Source organism: Rutilus rutilus, assembly GCF_951802725.1.
Source record: "Rutilus rutilus genome assembly, chromosome: 1".
Lineage (NCBI taxonomy): Eukaryota > Metazoa > Chordata > Actinopteri > Cypriniformes > Leuciscidae > Rutilus > Rutilus rutilus.
In genome coordinates, this window is record NC_140209.1 from 32318882 (window position 1) to 32334784 (window position 15903).

At 36.7% G+C, this 15903-nt stretch overlaps 1 protein-coding gene across 4 annotated transcripts; it reads right to left on the minus strand.

Moving 5' to 3' along the window:
- Nucleotides 1-1838: 1838 nt before the first annotated feature.
- On the minus strand, nucleotides 1839-10191 carry LOC311293131 (cell adhesion molecule CEACAM5-like). 4 transcript variants are annotated; one of them, XR_014627891.1, is made up of 8 exons: nucleotides 9982-10186; nucleotides 9008-9043; nucleotides 8150-8422; nucleotides 7949-8077; nucleotides 7473-7643; nucleotides 7108-7389; nucleotides 2643-2768; nucleotides 1847-2563 (listed from the first exon to the last, which is right to left on the minus strand). XR_014627891.1 is itself a non-coding variant. In XM_084413177.1 (7 exons), the coding sequence occupies exons 1-7, from the start codon at nucleotides 10010-10012 to the stop codon at nucleotides 2761-2763; spliced, it is 930 nt and encodes a 309-aa protein (XP_084269303.1). In that variant the 5' UTR covers nucleotides 10013-10186; the 3' UTR covers nucleotides 1839-2760. The 4 variants fall into 4 exon arrangements, 2 of the variants coding, with proteins under 2 accessions (XP_084269303.1, XP_084269302.1); XM_084413177.1 differs by having other exon boundaries at nucleotides 1839-2768; XR_014627892.1 differs by having other exon boundaries at nucleotides 1895-2563; nucleotides 2643-7389; nucleotides 9982-10191.
- Nucleotides 10192-15903: the final 5712 nt, after the last annotated feature.

The window sequence follows — 15903 nt, forward strand, 5'->3', positions numbered from 1 at the left end:
TACCACACCTCTTACAGCATGAACTTCTTGGAAGTTATGACATCCAAAAAGTCAAAAAAAAAAAAAAAAAAAAACATTCACCTCAAAAATTATCTGTAAAAAAAATAAAATAAAATAATTTCACGTAGATATAAGTTCATCACTAACTGCAAACCAACAGTTGTTATCAATTTAAAAAAAACACCCACAAAGGTTTAAAAGTTTACAGTTTAAAACTGTATTTAGATTGAAATGTTGATAACTAGGTTGCAGAAATTGTGAAACTTTTTAAAATTAATTTTGTTAATTAAACTACCTGCACCTGTGTGCACATGCATGCGTGTCTGTTAGATCTGTATATATCTTAAACCTTACACTTCTATTTCCTCTAAATCTGTGATGTATGTACATTCATACTAATGTTAAACACCATTCAATTGTTTAAAGGAGCCCCAGATCTGATTATGCAAATGAATGTGCCTAATAAACTTTTGTAGTCAGTTCTTCTGGTTTTCTTAACTTAAGAGGTTTGTTTAACACTATTTCAATAGCCCACTTTATACATTCTACTAACTAAAAGTAACTTTGCAACTACATGTCAACAACTAGTTAGTTGACATGTAGTTGCAAAGTTACGTATATTAAAATGTTTGAAGTGGACCATCGTAAGAAAGGTGTAACTGGGGTTTGTTGCAACGGGGCACTTACAGTCAGAACAGGGCCTTGCTTAGTATATTGCTCAAATATCAATTTACCAATGTATGAATAACCCAGACTGCAAGTGTGAGTACTGGGTAAAGTACACATAGTGGAAAGTGGGTTGTAAATTGTGTCTTAGGAAAGCTGCTACTGTAACAAGTATCAGCTACTGGCAGCTGAATGCCTGTAGGAGGCGCTGTTGCCATGTATGTATGACTGAAACTGTTGATTAGGTGTGTAACATTTTTTAAATGTTAAAGCTACAATATGAAATATGTAATTTTTATTTATTTATTATTTTTATAACCTCTTACAATAACAAAGGTGTAGGTTGATGACGCATAAGCGGAATTATGGAACTTGAGGTCATGCCGATGGATCTAATAATGTTTATGGATGAGTGAAACTATTCATGTTTTTTTAACATGACTGTGGTATGAAGCAGGGCTCGATTGCTAATGAGAGACAGATATCAGCGCCACACGCGAGTCTCACAGATATAAAGGAATAAAGACATTTCATTCTACCGAACTACCCGCAAGTGCTGAATTACTACTCACTCACACAGGTCCGTTTATTTGACATATTAAACTTGTGAGGTAACGCAGCACTGTTTCACTTTACACTAAACAGAGTGTGTTGAAAGTTATAATGTTATTTGAGTTAGTTTGTTGGCTGTATGAGATTAGCAGTATGCTAGATCAACATACTGATCATATTCTAACATGTCATCATGTTGTTGAGCTATATAACATTGATTTGTTTATGTACATTTTGCTCACCTGTCTAATAAAGTATGCAAGAGCGGCGTCTCTGTCAAGTCAAAGTTAGTCGTGGACGTGGAGCTCTAAAATCCTGATATTGATCCTCGTTTTAGTTCTTGTGTCCTAAAGTCTGCTTGCCATGGTCCATAATGTTAGAACGAAACAACAACAAGCGTGAGCGTGCCGCTAGACGTAACACAGTTGTCCATGTCTGTTGCCAACTATGGCAGAACAAGCAGTAACCAGGGAACACGCGGATATTACGTCACTGACAGGCGACAATGACCAGGGACGAGCCATTATTTACAATTGCAATTTCTCTGAAATTAAAAATCTTTGGGAACTTTTGGGATATTGTAAGTACAAAACTGCAGGAAATATATCACACAGTGCAAGCGATTTTTGGATATTTTATTACAAAAATCGTACATATTGTACCTTTAAACTGAACGAACATACATACATACAAAAAAACACTGCAAAATTAGCAGTTTCTCTGGATTTACTATTTATACTGTACGTATCTGTTAAAATATATAATGTGTAAAATACATTTTTGACAACATTTCTTCCAATTTCAAGTAAAAATATTGTCATTTATTGTATTTGCAGAAAATGACAACTGGTCAAAATAATGAAAAAAGATTTTTGTTTTCAGACCCTGAATAATTAGCCTGGATGCCAGCCGAACCTAGCCCCGCCCACAAACATTTTAGGTCGGGAAGTTCTGAGTATGACGACGTCAGGCTACTGAATAATGCAAAGGAAACAAGTTTATGTTCATTTTTAAACAACAAATTACTAATGTTTTAACTTTAAGAGTTCAGAAATTTATATTTGGAGGAATATCCCTGATTTCCAATAATAGCTTTCGTGCGTCTTGGCAAGCTCGCCTATCAGTCGGTCACATTACTGTTGGGCGATTTTATGCCACTCCTGGCGAAAAAATTCAAGCAGCTCGGCGTTGTTTGATGCCTTGTGACCGTCCATCTTACTCTCGATCATTCCAGAGGTTTTCAGGGGTTCAGGTCTGGATGTTGTGATGGCCATGACAGGGTCTTGATCTGATGGTCCTCAATCCACACTTTGATTGGCATGGCTGTGTGGACTGGAGCATTGTCCTGCAGGATAAAAACAATCCTTCGAGTTTGGGAACATTATCAGAGCATAAGCATTGTCAGAGATAAACGAAAGTCTTACGGGTTTGGAATGACATGAGGGTGAGTAAATGATGACATCATTTTAATTTTGGGGTGAACTATCCCTTTAACTGTATGGTTCTCCTCTTCTAGGCCTCTCACAGAGGATGTGTGAAAGGTCAATAACCTGAATGAAAACAGGAAGCAGTTTTGTTCTTGAGTAAACAGCAAATACACAACCATACTGTCCCTATAACTGTGCTAATGTCCAGTCTTGTCAAATGGATACAGCCAGTGCTTATAAATAAGGCAAGCATCACTGTATTGGGATTTCAATAAAATATTAGTATTAAACTTTGACCCACGTCGTTTGTGCTATGAATGATATCTCAAATAATCCAGCTTGTTAAGGGAAGATGCACTAATATTGTTCTAATCTATTAGACTTACAAACTGCACCTGATGGACGATAAAACAGGCACAAAATATCCCAAAGATTGCAAGCGACCAAAGTCATATTTACAGACCAGAACATCATAGAGCCTAGCAACCACCTAGAAAACCCTAGAAATAACCAAGAACACCACAGCAAGCGCTGAAAACCACTCAAACACCACATAGAAATTCCCTAACATCATTTATAACCTCAAGTACCTCTCACTTTATTCATAAGATCTAATCTAGTGATAGTGGTTACTGTGGATGTTTACACTAGCAACTGTGACAATATGTACTTAGTAAAATGTGAAGGATTCATCAATATATCATAATCTGGGGTCATCTATACCGAGAGAAGCATCATGTTTGGTGTGTTCGTCATGTACTCATCTGCTTTCAGACATCACGCCTCCAACGCAGTGTGAAGCGGTGACACATGCCCTATTGGTCTTGTGGTTTTCTTATAGCGGAAGAGGTGGTTATTGGGGAGTTCCTGGTTAAAATTAAACCCTATATAAGCACTCAAGATGAAAGTTGAGATGAAAGTGCGTGAGGAGCTGCTAAGGAAGAGGAAGGACAGCTCACTGACAGAACACTGTGTACTGATTATTAACCACTGATGGTGTAGCATTTACTTGATCACCATCAACAAGCAACCGTTACTGTCGCATAACATTTTGTTGAAAGGGGCCGATATTTATTAAAACCAATCCTCATCAAAGTCAAACCAAGTTTATAAGTTTTAAACTTTTTTTGTTGATTCAGAAATAATAACTACAATTATACAGAATGAAGTGTACATTTGATTTGCTACAACTAATGTTTAGCTATTAATATTAATACACAATTGTTATTACCATATACTCAATCTGCTGTAAACAAAGTCATGAACATCACAACCATGGAATTCAGTTTAAAATCAGCCAATCACAACGATGTGTAGGCACTGCCTCCTCTTACGGGACTTTTCAGTATTTCACCATTACAGTTTCATTTTAATCTGACCTTTAAAAAATGAAAAAGCATGCACATATCTGTCACAGTTATGTTCAGTTTGCTTTAGTATTCATGGACTTTTAGTTTGTATTCCCTAGTTTTCTGTCTTCCTTTGTTCACTTTCCCACTCCTCCTTTGTTTCCATGGTCACCATCATTATGAGTTTGTTTGGTTCAGCTGTGTTTAATTAATTAGCCTTGTTTGGATGTGTACTCAATTTTCTCCTTTTTCTCAGATCAGTGTCCAGTGTTTATTTTGTGAACCCTTATGTTGTGTTTTAACTTTCTTCTTTTGCCTGTCTTCAGTCTGTGCTACAGCCTTGTGACAATCTTTTGCATTTTATAATAATAAATTATACTCATAGCACTACAACACAAGAAGAAAATTTAACAGACTGTATGCCAACCCCAACAGGTGTGGGGTTGTCACCTTTGACCCCCGCTTCCGGATTGTTTGTGTTGCACAGTCTTATGACACCATTTGTTGTGTGATAAGGAAGTGATTGTGCTGGATTGTTTTTTGATGCTTAATTTTGTCTCTATTGGTTCACTTCACACATGCCCTTGAATTTCTGAGCAGAAGAGAAAACTTTAAGAAAACTTAAAGTGATATGCACTTCAAAGAGCATAAAACAAAGAGCATACCTGAAAATTAAATCCTTTCTCCCAGAAAGACAGGATGGAGACAGTTGAAGATTTGAGCTTTGATCACATAATAATGAACCTTTAGAGGTGTCATATCCTGCCTAACTTTTAATATATGTTTGATACTTCCAGGAAGGGTAATGCATTTGCAAACCAAACACACAACAACAACAACACCCCTCCACAGACAGAAAGGGACGGCCCCAGTGAACCTGGAAACAAACTTAATTTTCAATTTGGCAACTGGACTGCATGCATCTCACTTCAACTCATGCAAGTTCTCTTAAAACTTTAAACCTGACTTCAAAGTACTTATTTATCTTACAACAATGTTTCATTTATCATCAGTGCTTCTTACTTCTTAAACTCTGATTTGCGATGTATTGTTTCATTCACAGACATTATGGTTGGTGTGCATGCTGAAAAAAGATCCCTGACATAACATCTCTTCTGTTCAGAAATTCAAAGGCCTGTAGGATAGGTGTGAACCTGTTTTCCGTGAAAAGCATGGAAAAAGCACAATCAAATCCTGATTTCACAACAAATGGTCTTTACAGATTGTACAACAACACAAAGGGCCCTATTTTAACGATCTGAAACGCAAGTGTCAAAGCGCCAAGCGCAAGTAACTTTGTGGGCGGGTCTTGGCGCTGTTGCTATTTTCCCGGCTGGATAAATGACTCTTGCGCCTGGTGCAAATCTAAAAGGGGTTGGTCTGAAGTAGCTTCATTATTCATAGGTGTGGTTTGGGCGTAACGTGAAATAAACCAATCAAAGCGACATCTCACATTCCCTTTAAGAGCAGGCGCGCTTGTTCTAAAGCGGATTCCTATTATAATGGCGGATTTGCCAGGCGCACGCGAGGAGCGCTTCACAGCCGAGGAGACCGACGTTCCCGTCAGGGACGTTGGGGATGGAGAAACACAGCCAAATTAACTTCGGTTAAACAGGCGTATGATAATTTGGGTAAATGTGTAAGCTAGATGTATGCTTTTATAATAAAATGTCTATCTAATCTATCTATCTATCTATCTATCTATCTATCTATCTATCTATCTATCTATCTATCTATCTATCTATCGTAATAATGTATGATTTGCAAAAATGATAACTGCTGCGTCTGTGTGTAGATGAGAGAATCAAAGTGTATGCACGTTGTGCACATGCTACATTGATTAAGGCCAAGCATGCGCCCTTAAAATAGCATATGAATAACATGCGCAACGCGCCACTGACTTTAAACAGTTTTTTTTTTGGTCAGTGGCGGAATTGTTTTCTAAACCTGTAAAATAGCATGAGGGAACATTTGCGCCGGAACACGCCTCCTCTTTGCGCTGAACCGCCCCGGGGAGCGCAAGTGTATTTCTTAATTAACCGACGTGCATCTGTGGAGGGAAAAGTCCTCTTTGCGCGGGTGCAAAATAGGAATGATACATGCGTCAGTGTACAAAGTCAATTGCGGTGGGTGCAAGATAGGGCCCAGAGTGCTCTTGACGGCACTGGCAAGAAAATAGATAAGTAGGCTACATAATCAAATTCACAAATATTACACCATTTAAACTATATTAAAAATACATAGGCTGAGTTAGTAAAACAATCTTTGTCAGAAAATACACTTGTTTGTTCACAGTTTGAACGTCCCTGTTTCCATTTGTTTAATTTCAAGATCTGTGGAGAATTATCCATTGCTGTTGTTACAGCTACAAAGCTGGGAGCACTAAATGATATTCAAAGTCACACTGCTTGATTTTAACATTAAATAAAGCACATAAACAGTTGGCTACCTGAAATTATCATTGCCATACTTTTTGTTTGTTGTTCCAGCCGCGATGTCGCAAAAAATAGAAACCGTTTCTAAAATAGATTCGTCGCGTGTCGCTGTCGCGGCTGGTTAGGACAAAAACTATTCAAATGAAAAGATACCTTTTATCGCATCTCGTGGCGTCGCATCGCGTGTAGTTAGGACATGGTGTTACACACTACAGTCTCATGTGTGAGCCACGTCTCTGAGCGTAACCGCCATAAAATAGTGTTTTTTTATTGATGCCTCACAATGGTTCTGGCCACAGGCAATCAATGCTGCATGCTTATGCTGCACTGACTTACCTCTTAGGTATTGTAATTTGGTACCAAATGACAAGACATTTTTTGATACTCGATGGCATTGAGGCAATTTGGTCAGTGCCTAAAAAGTATCAAGCCCTAATATTGACTGTATAATAACATTTATACAGTGTTTTATAATGTATAATACAACAGATTTACAGTGTAATCATAATAAATTACGTCAATACACACACACAGTTATTTTTACATATACCGGTAGTTATTTTAGACAAAACTTCAAAAAGGTTGAAGATCCCTGATCTAATGCTTCCTGCACCAATCTGCGTATGCATTGTTTGTAACATACCAGTGAAATTAATAAATACGTAAATAAAGACTCACTGTGTACAGTGATATTAACAGGATGATAGTTCTCTCCAGATTCAGACTGACACCAGTAAACTCCAGTGTCTGATGGGACAGTGGATCTGATTATACATGTAGATCCTGTTTGTGATCCCCACATTGATGATGAACAATCTTCCAGCCGCCCGCTGTCTGTGTATCTTCTCACTGTCCATCCATCAGAGTTACTCTGGTCCTCACAGCTCAGAGAGAGAGAGACAGATGTGAAGTGTTGAGTTCTGCTGGGACTGATGATCAGAGACACTGGAGGAGAAACGCCTGACAAGACAATTACAGCTATAATTTGGAAGTGTTAAATTTGAGCTTCAAAACTCTATTTTTCAAAATTGAAAAATACTCACCAGTGACCCACAGTGGTTGTGAGTTGCTGTATGTTGTGTAAACGGCAGTTTTATCTCTCTCTGCTCTGCACACATAAACTCCTGTGTGATTTAGATCAGCAGAACTGACAGTGTATTTTCCTCCAGCTCCTCTGCTGCTGTCTGAGAGGAGCTCATAATCATTCCTGCTCCCTGTATAAAGTCAGAATGTTAGGATGTCATCTTAAAGATGTATTTCTACCTAATCTGACCTTTAAAAGCCCATATAACTTTTGTAAATGTTACAGTTGTCTCCGAGCCCAGCCTCATATGCAGAAATAAATATAAATCATTTATAGGTTGATTTCCAAGGGAAGTGTAAACACTGGCGCTATTAGCCAATTGCAAGAGGGGAATAATGTTATTGATGTAATCCTTAGTCAGGTTAATTAAGTCATATTGACTTGAATAAACCCAGTTAATTTAGATGTTATCAGATGAAGCACATTATAACTGACCTGAGACAGTTACAGTGAACCAGCTAAATATCCAGCCTGTAGAGGAGCCGTTAACCTCACAGATCAGAGTCACTGGATCTCCTTCAGTCAACCACTTCTGAGGAGAAACACTTAAAACTGCTCTGGGAACTGAAATAGAGACATCACTCATTAATAACATGTTAAACTTGTGTGTGTTTATGAAGAGATGATCAAACTCACCTGATACTGTCAGTGTAACTTCATCACTGATGTTTGATCTGCGTGATCCTTCAGTCTCTGTCCCATAACAGGAGTATTTACCTGAGTCAGACTCAGTAACAGAACTGAATGTGTGTTCCTGTCGTTCACGGAAAACTCTGGTTGAACCGTCTTTATACCAGTTGTACCGCCAGCTAGTGACTCCTCCATCATATATGTCACATCTGAGAGTGACTGTCTCTCCTCTGAATACATGATGATCAGGTTTAATGGTCACTTTGGGTTTTGGTCTTTCTGTAAACCAATAACAATTCACAATGAAAACAATGTGCTTTTTTGTATAAATATGGTTTCTTGATTGCAAAATATACTTGCTAAATCAGGTTAGACTTTAGTGTTGTTCTCCATACCTACATGTTGCTATACAGTAGTTTTTGTTAAAAATGTTGATGTTAGATAAACTAGAATACTATTGTTTCTGACCAGTAGGTGTTGCTGTCACCAAACCAATGATGACTAAAACTTTTTTATTTTTTATATATATATTAAAAAAAGTGTTACAGAGATGCATGCATTATGACTTACAGCTTTTTAATGACACGTCAACCTTGTTAGGCTGTGAATGGCGGCCATGAAAATCGACAGTGGTTGTGAAAAACAGTTCACATGACTTCAGAAACGGAAATCATCTGTTCTGTCTCAAGACTCCAGCAATATACAGTAGACGATATTTGTGAATAATAGACTGACGATGTTAAAAAAGGCAGCGTTGTTAGATAGGCAATAAGGTGTATTTAGTCCTATAAATGTAACAGTAATATTTTTCAGCTGGCTTGAAACAGTTAGTGTTGATGAAATGTATAAATCAAATATAATCACCTTCAGTGTGTCCAGAGTGGATGTTTGAAATCAGCACTAAAAACACAAAGAGAAAAACTTTTTTTCTCAAAGATCTTTTTCAGACATATTATAACAGTATAGCCTACTATGTGCCTATGCTTGTGAAACACCATTATAAGCTCAAATGTTATTATTTCTAATGAGGCTTGTCTAGAGCTAAATTCATCTGTATGAGTGCAGATGATGAAACTGTTTAAGTAACTTTAAGCCAACATTCTGATCACAGAGGAATGAAAATAAACTCTCAATGCCTATTTACTGAACTCTGTGTCCCATTCACATCGAATGCAAAAACTTAATGCAATAAAACGGCTTATAACTCTATCTTACACTTTATGAATTAAACCTAAATTGCAAAACTGTTGATAACTTGGTTATGTTTTACTTGGTTATGTTTTATGTCTATGTTTTTTTTTTTTTTTTTTTTTTCATAAAATGTGTTTATGCATTTTACTACAAGGCTGTGCTTTTTAATTTAGTGTTACTATTTCAGTCATTTTAGTTTTAGGCCAGCATAGATTTATTTGCTCACTATTTCTTACAAAGAAAAATCTTTTAAAGTAATAAAGCTTTTAAAGAAACTACTCAAAAAAGTGCAGTGAAATATACACTGTTTTAACCAATGTATAAGCAACTGAATGTTGACATCATGCCGAGATAAATGTATTTGCAATTACTGTCAACCACAGGACCAAACTGAAAGTAAATAAATTAAATTGAACACTGAAAAGATGCAAAAAAATTCAACATGAGAAAAAAAAAATGAAAAAAAAAATGGTTGCATTGTGTCTAAATAACATCAGTCCATTTATTCTGGAAGGAATTTTGTAATCTAGTGCCTTAGTGAAGTTTCATGTTGGATAAAGGTGTCTGTCATAATAAATATAATGTAATGTAAAATTCACTGACATACAGAGAAAGAATACATACAGAGAAAAAAAATATATACTCACAGAGCAGAAGAGGAAGTTGCCTGAGCTCCATACCGACTGAATAATGACAGATGGTTGAAGACACAGACTGTTAAAACCTTAAGACTTAATCTGCAATATGAAACGGCAAAAGAGTTTCTACTGACGTTCATCTGGTTCTTTCATGTAATAATGGAACTGGCTTTTATCAAAAATCCATGCAATTAAAAATAAAAGCAGAAAGTAGTGAAAACTGCTTGGTTAACAGAAACCACACCACGAGTATTGCATAATCTGCGGCAACAGAAGTAAAAGTTAAAAGTTGCCCAATTCTGCTGTGTGCAGTTCACAAAATTCTGCGGGGAAACCAGGGACGTGGCAACCCTTGCCTGAACTCATCTCATCTTTAACCAGATCTCTGACACTGTGGGTGATTTACAGTATATCACCTGTGAACTGTTTATTATTCATATACCAGAACCATAGTGTGTCCGTGAATTTAGTTAGAATAAAATTAAAGTTAGAATATTATGCCCACTTGTATGAATGTCTAATGCGATTAGAATACGATCATTTTACAATCAGCATCTGTTGCTGAGCTGTTATGGGAACAGTGTGATCGTAGTGAATTACAAATAACACATATGGGAAATGTTACAGAAAGCACTGGATAAACTTCACATAACTAAATTAATAACATAATTATCTCACTACTATAATTCCTACAGTCTGAGATCTCATTTCTGCATTCTTCAATGTTCCAGTCCTTCATGATTTCTGAATAGCCTTATTATTTTAAATATATATATATATATACACAGTGCCCTCCACAATTAATGGCACCCCTGGTAAATATGATCAAAACTGGCTGTAAAAAAATAAATCTGCATCGTTTATCCTTTTGATCTTTCATTCAAAAAAATTGCAAAATTCTAACCTTTCATTGAAGTAAAAGAATTGAAAGTGGGGGGAAATCACATTATGAAATAAATGTTTTTCACCAAAACACATTGGCCACAATTATTGGCACCCCTAGAATTTTTTACGAGTAAAATATCTCTGAAGTATATTCCCATTAATATTTACCTTTTTTAGTACACCAGGGTGACTAGGAACATGAAATTGTCCAGCTATGACTTCGTGTTTCACAGGAGTTTAAATATGAGGAAACACAAAGGCCAAATCCCCTTAATCATCCATCACAATGAGTAAAACCACAGAATATAGTTCTGATGCGTAGCAAAAGATTGTTGACCATCACAAAATAGAAAGTGGCTGTAAGACAATAGCTAAAGAATTGAAAATCCCCATTTTGACCATCAGGGCAATAATTAAGAAGTTCCAATCAACTAAAGATGTTACAAATCTGCCAGGAAGAGGACATGTGTCTATATTGTCTTAATGCACGGCGAGGATGAAAGTTTGAGTGGCCAAAGACTCTTCAAGGATCACAGATGGAGAATTGCAGAGATTAGTTGAGTCTTGGGGTCAGAAAGCCCAAAAAAAAAAAAACCTACATCCCCACATGTTGTTTGGGAGGGTTTCAAGAAAAATCCTCCTCGCTCCTCCAGAAACAAACTCCAGCAAATTTAATTGTCAGACATGACTGGAACTTCAAACGGCACAGGGTTCTGTGGTCAGATGAGACTAAAAAAAGAGCTTTTTGGCAGCAAACACACTAGATGGGTTTGGTGAACACAAGGATAAAAAGTACCCCATGTGTACAATTTAATATACCGTTGGATCTTTAATGTTGTGGGCATATTTTTCTGCTGGAGGTCCTGGACTTCTTGTTCAGATACATGGCATCGTGGATTCTATAAAATATCAACAGATAAAAAATCAAAACCTGACGCCTTCTGCTAGAAATCTTATAATGGGCCGTGGTTGGATCTTCCATCAGGACAACGATCCAAAACAAACATCAAAATCAACACAAAAATTTGTTGCGGAGCACAAAATGAAGCTTCTGCCATGACCGTCCCAGTCCCCTGACCTGATGAGTGGAGTGAACTGAAGAGAAGAAGCACAAACATGGATCTGGGAATCTGAAGGATCTGGAGAGATTCTGTATGGAGGAATGGTCTCTGATCTCTTGTCAGGTGTTCTCCAAACTCATCAGGCATTATAGGAGAAGACTCAGAGCTGTTATCTTGGCAAAAGGAGATTGCAAAAAGTATTTAATAAAAGGGTGCCAATAATTGTGGCCAAGGTGTTTTGGAGAAAAACATTTATTTTATAATGTGATTTCCCCCCCCACATTCAATTCTTTTACTTCAATGAAAGGTTAGAATTTTGCAAATTTTTTGAATGAAAGATCAAAAGGATAAACGATGCAGATTTATTTTTTACAGCCAGTTTTGCTCATATTTACCAGGGGTGCCATTAATTGTGGAGGGCACTGTATATATATATATATAAACTCCAATAGCGTGCCGCACGAGTGCTATTTTTAGACCGCAAGGCCGCGTGACGTCAGCAACGTAAACCGGAAGGGGGTCAACATAGAAGCGCGCTCGCTTATGATTCATGCTAGTACTGCTTGTTTTCTGCCGGTTATCCCTCAAATAAGAACATGCCGAGTAAACACTGCTGCTATGGAACTTGCAGAAACGACTCCAGACACTATGACCGTCCACATATGAAGGATGTATTCTTTATTCGTTTCCCGAAGCCAAAAACCCAGAGGGATAAATGTGAACGATGGGTCAACTTGTGCGGACGTCCAAAAGACCAGTTCAATGCATTAAAACATTATTTTGAATGAATGAATAACTCTCTCTCTCTCTCTCTCTCTCTATATATATATATATAGTTACTTGTAGGTGCTACTACTGCCTTGAATGACATGTATTTATCATAAAAGTCATATGTAGGCCTACTTTCTTAAAATACTCTTATTTAAATATGTAAGACATGTTCAGCCTCTGCCTTTTTCTAGCAAGCCTGGTCATGATACAGGTAGGTCCTAGATCTGACAGATTTACTTTTTCTGTAGTAAGGAAACAGCCTTAGGGGGGAGGGTAAAATAATTGAGAGAATTTAGATTTGATATTAATTAAAAATTAAGTGTTGTTGGTTGCCCAAGTAGCATTAGCGATCGCTAAACAAAAAATAAATACATTAATAATAATAATATAAATGACCCCCAACAATTGTCAGACGTAAGACAACCAGAGGACATAGTATATATGACAGACAGGACATAGGGTGGTAAAAGATAGCTTGTTGAAACTGCAAAATGTCACTGTCAGTGGCGTAAGGCGATGTTTTTTGGGGGAGAAATTCTGTCGATAACAATCTACCTCTGGATCAGGTCGGCTCTTTTTCCCGTCTTTTTCAGCCCTCTACACTCAAGCCATCTCTTCAATTGAATATTTGTATGTTCTTCTACTTCTATATCAGTGAATTTGGCACCGGGGACATCATTCTCGGACAGAGTTAGCAGGTTTAGCTCAGTAGACATCTCGTCCGTAAACTGTTTACATGCGTCTAGCATGAGTGACACGCGCGAGTTTGACCCCCCTAGCAACCGTCGCTAGCTTAATGAATATTAATGAGAAAAGGTGACGTATATCGTGCGGTACGCTATTTGTATTCCAGATAATCATTGGAATTAAAAGATTAAAACCTTCACGAATGAGAAGACATCACTTCTGCAAGCACATAACTTAACCATTCTATAAATAAATTGTATTAATAAATTATATTCTTGTTCTTTGTTGTCTACATTTACATTTCTAGCATTAGTATTAAAGGGGTCATTAACTGTTCTCTGAGGCCCACTTATAGCAAGATTATAGAAATATTTGTAATCAAAAACATCATTATTTAGAAGTAATAGGTTGTTTTCTATCCTGTTTTTACTCTCTCTTTGAAACACTCTGTTTTGGTGGATGTGGCCCAGAAATTATTTTTATACATTAAAAAAAAAACTCACAAAATGATATGATCACACTTCTTTTTCCTTAGGTTTCTATAGAACTGCTTTGCCATAGCCACAAAAAAAGAGGAATGATAGGTCTTTGTAGTTTTTTAATATGCTTATATTATATATATTAATTACCTTAACCTGATTGCGTAATATTTGAATGGTTGTTGCATTATTATTTTTACACTTCTATCGTTTATCACTATCACATATGAATCTGTTACCACACCTCTTACAGCATGAACTTCTTGGAAGTTATGACATCCAAAAAGTCAAAAAAAAAAAAAAAAAAAAACATTCACCTCAAAAATTATCTGTAAAAAAAATAAAATAAAATAATTTCACGTAGATATAAGTTCATCACTAACTGCAAACCAACAGTTGTTATCAATTTAAAAAAAACACCCACAAAGGTTTAAAAGTTTACAGTTTAAAACTGTATTTAGATTGAAATGTTGATAACTAGGTTGCAGAAATTGTGAAACTTTTTAAAATTAATTTTGTTAATTAAACTACCTGCACCTGTGTGCACATGCATGCGTGTCTGTTAGATCTGTATATATCTTAAACCTTACACTTCTATTTCCTCTAAATCTGTGATGTATGTACATTCATACTAATGTTAAACACCATTCAATTGTTTAAAGGAGCCCCAGATCTGATTATGCAAATGAATGTGCCTAATAAACTTTTGTAGTCAGTTCTTCTGGTTTTCTTAACTTAAGAGGTTTGTTTAACACTATTTCAATAGCCCACTTTATACATTCTACTAACTAAAAGTAACTTTGCAACTACATGTCAACAACTAGTTAGTTGACATGTAGTTGCAAAGTTACGTATATTAAAATGTTTGAAGTGGACCATCGTAAGAAAGGTGTAACTGGGGTTTGTTGCAACGGGGCACTTACAGTCAGAACAGGGCCTTGCTTAGTATATTGCTCAAATATCAATTTACCAATGTATGAATAACCCAGACTGCAAGTGTGAGTACTGGGTAAAGTACACATAGTGGAAAGTGGGTTGTAAATTGTGTCTTAGGAAAGCTGCTACTGTAACAAGTATCAGCTACTGGCAGCTGAATGCCTGTAGGAGGCGCTGTTGCCATGTATGTATGACTGAAACTGTTGATTAGGTGTGTAACATTTTTTAAATGTTAAAGCTACAATATGAAATATGTAATTTTTATTTATTTATTATTTTTATAACCTCTTACAATAACAAAGGTGTAGGTTGATGACGCATAAGCGGAATTATGGAACTTGAGGTCATGCCGATGGATCTAATAATGTTTATGGATGAGTGAAACTATTCATGTTTTTTTAACATGACTGTGGTATGAAGCAGGGCTCGATTGCTAATGAGAGACAGATATCAGCGCCACACGCGAGTCTCACAGATATAAAGGAATAAAGACATTTCATTCTACCGAACTACCCGCAAGTGCTGAATTACTACTCACTCACACAGGTCCGTTTATTTGACATATTAAACTTGTGAGGTAACGCAGCACTGTTTCACTTTACACTAAACAGAGTGTGTTGAAAATTATAATGTTATTTGTGTTAGTTTGTTGGCTGTATGAGATTAGCAGTATGCTAGATCAACATACTGATCATATTCTAACATGTCATCATGTTGTTGAGCTATATAACATTGATTTGTTTATGTACATTTTGCTCACCTGTCTAATAAAGTATGCAAGAGCGGCGTCTCTGTCAAGTCAAAGTTAGTCGTGGACGTGGAGCTCTAAAATCCTGATATTGATCCTCGTTTTAGTTCTTGTGTCCTAAAGTCTGCTTGCCATGGTCCATAATGTTAGAACGAAACAACAACAAGCGTGAGCGTGACGCTAGACGTAACACAGTTGTCCATGTCTGTTGCCAACTATGGCAGAACAAGCGGTAACCAGGGAACACGCGGATATTACGTCACTGACAGGCGACAATGACCAGGGACGAGCCATTATTTACAATTGCAATTTCTCTGAAATTAAAAATCTTTGGGAACTTTTGGGATATTGTAAGTACAAAACT

Coding starts and splice junctions, on each gene's coding strand:
- LOC311293131 (XM_084413176.1), bottom strand. CDS start 10,012: ATGGAGCTCAGGCAACTTCCTCTTCTGCTCT. Junction 9,044..9,981: donor GCAACTTCCTCTTCTGCTCT/GTGAGTATATAT, acceptor TTGTGTTTTTAG/TGCTGATTTCAAACATCCAC. Junction 7,390..7,472: donor ACAACCACTGTGGGTCACTG/GTGAGTATTTTT, acceptor TTGTCTTGTCAG/GCGTTTCTCCTCCAGTGTCT.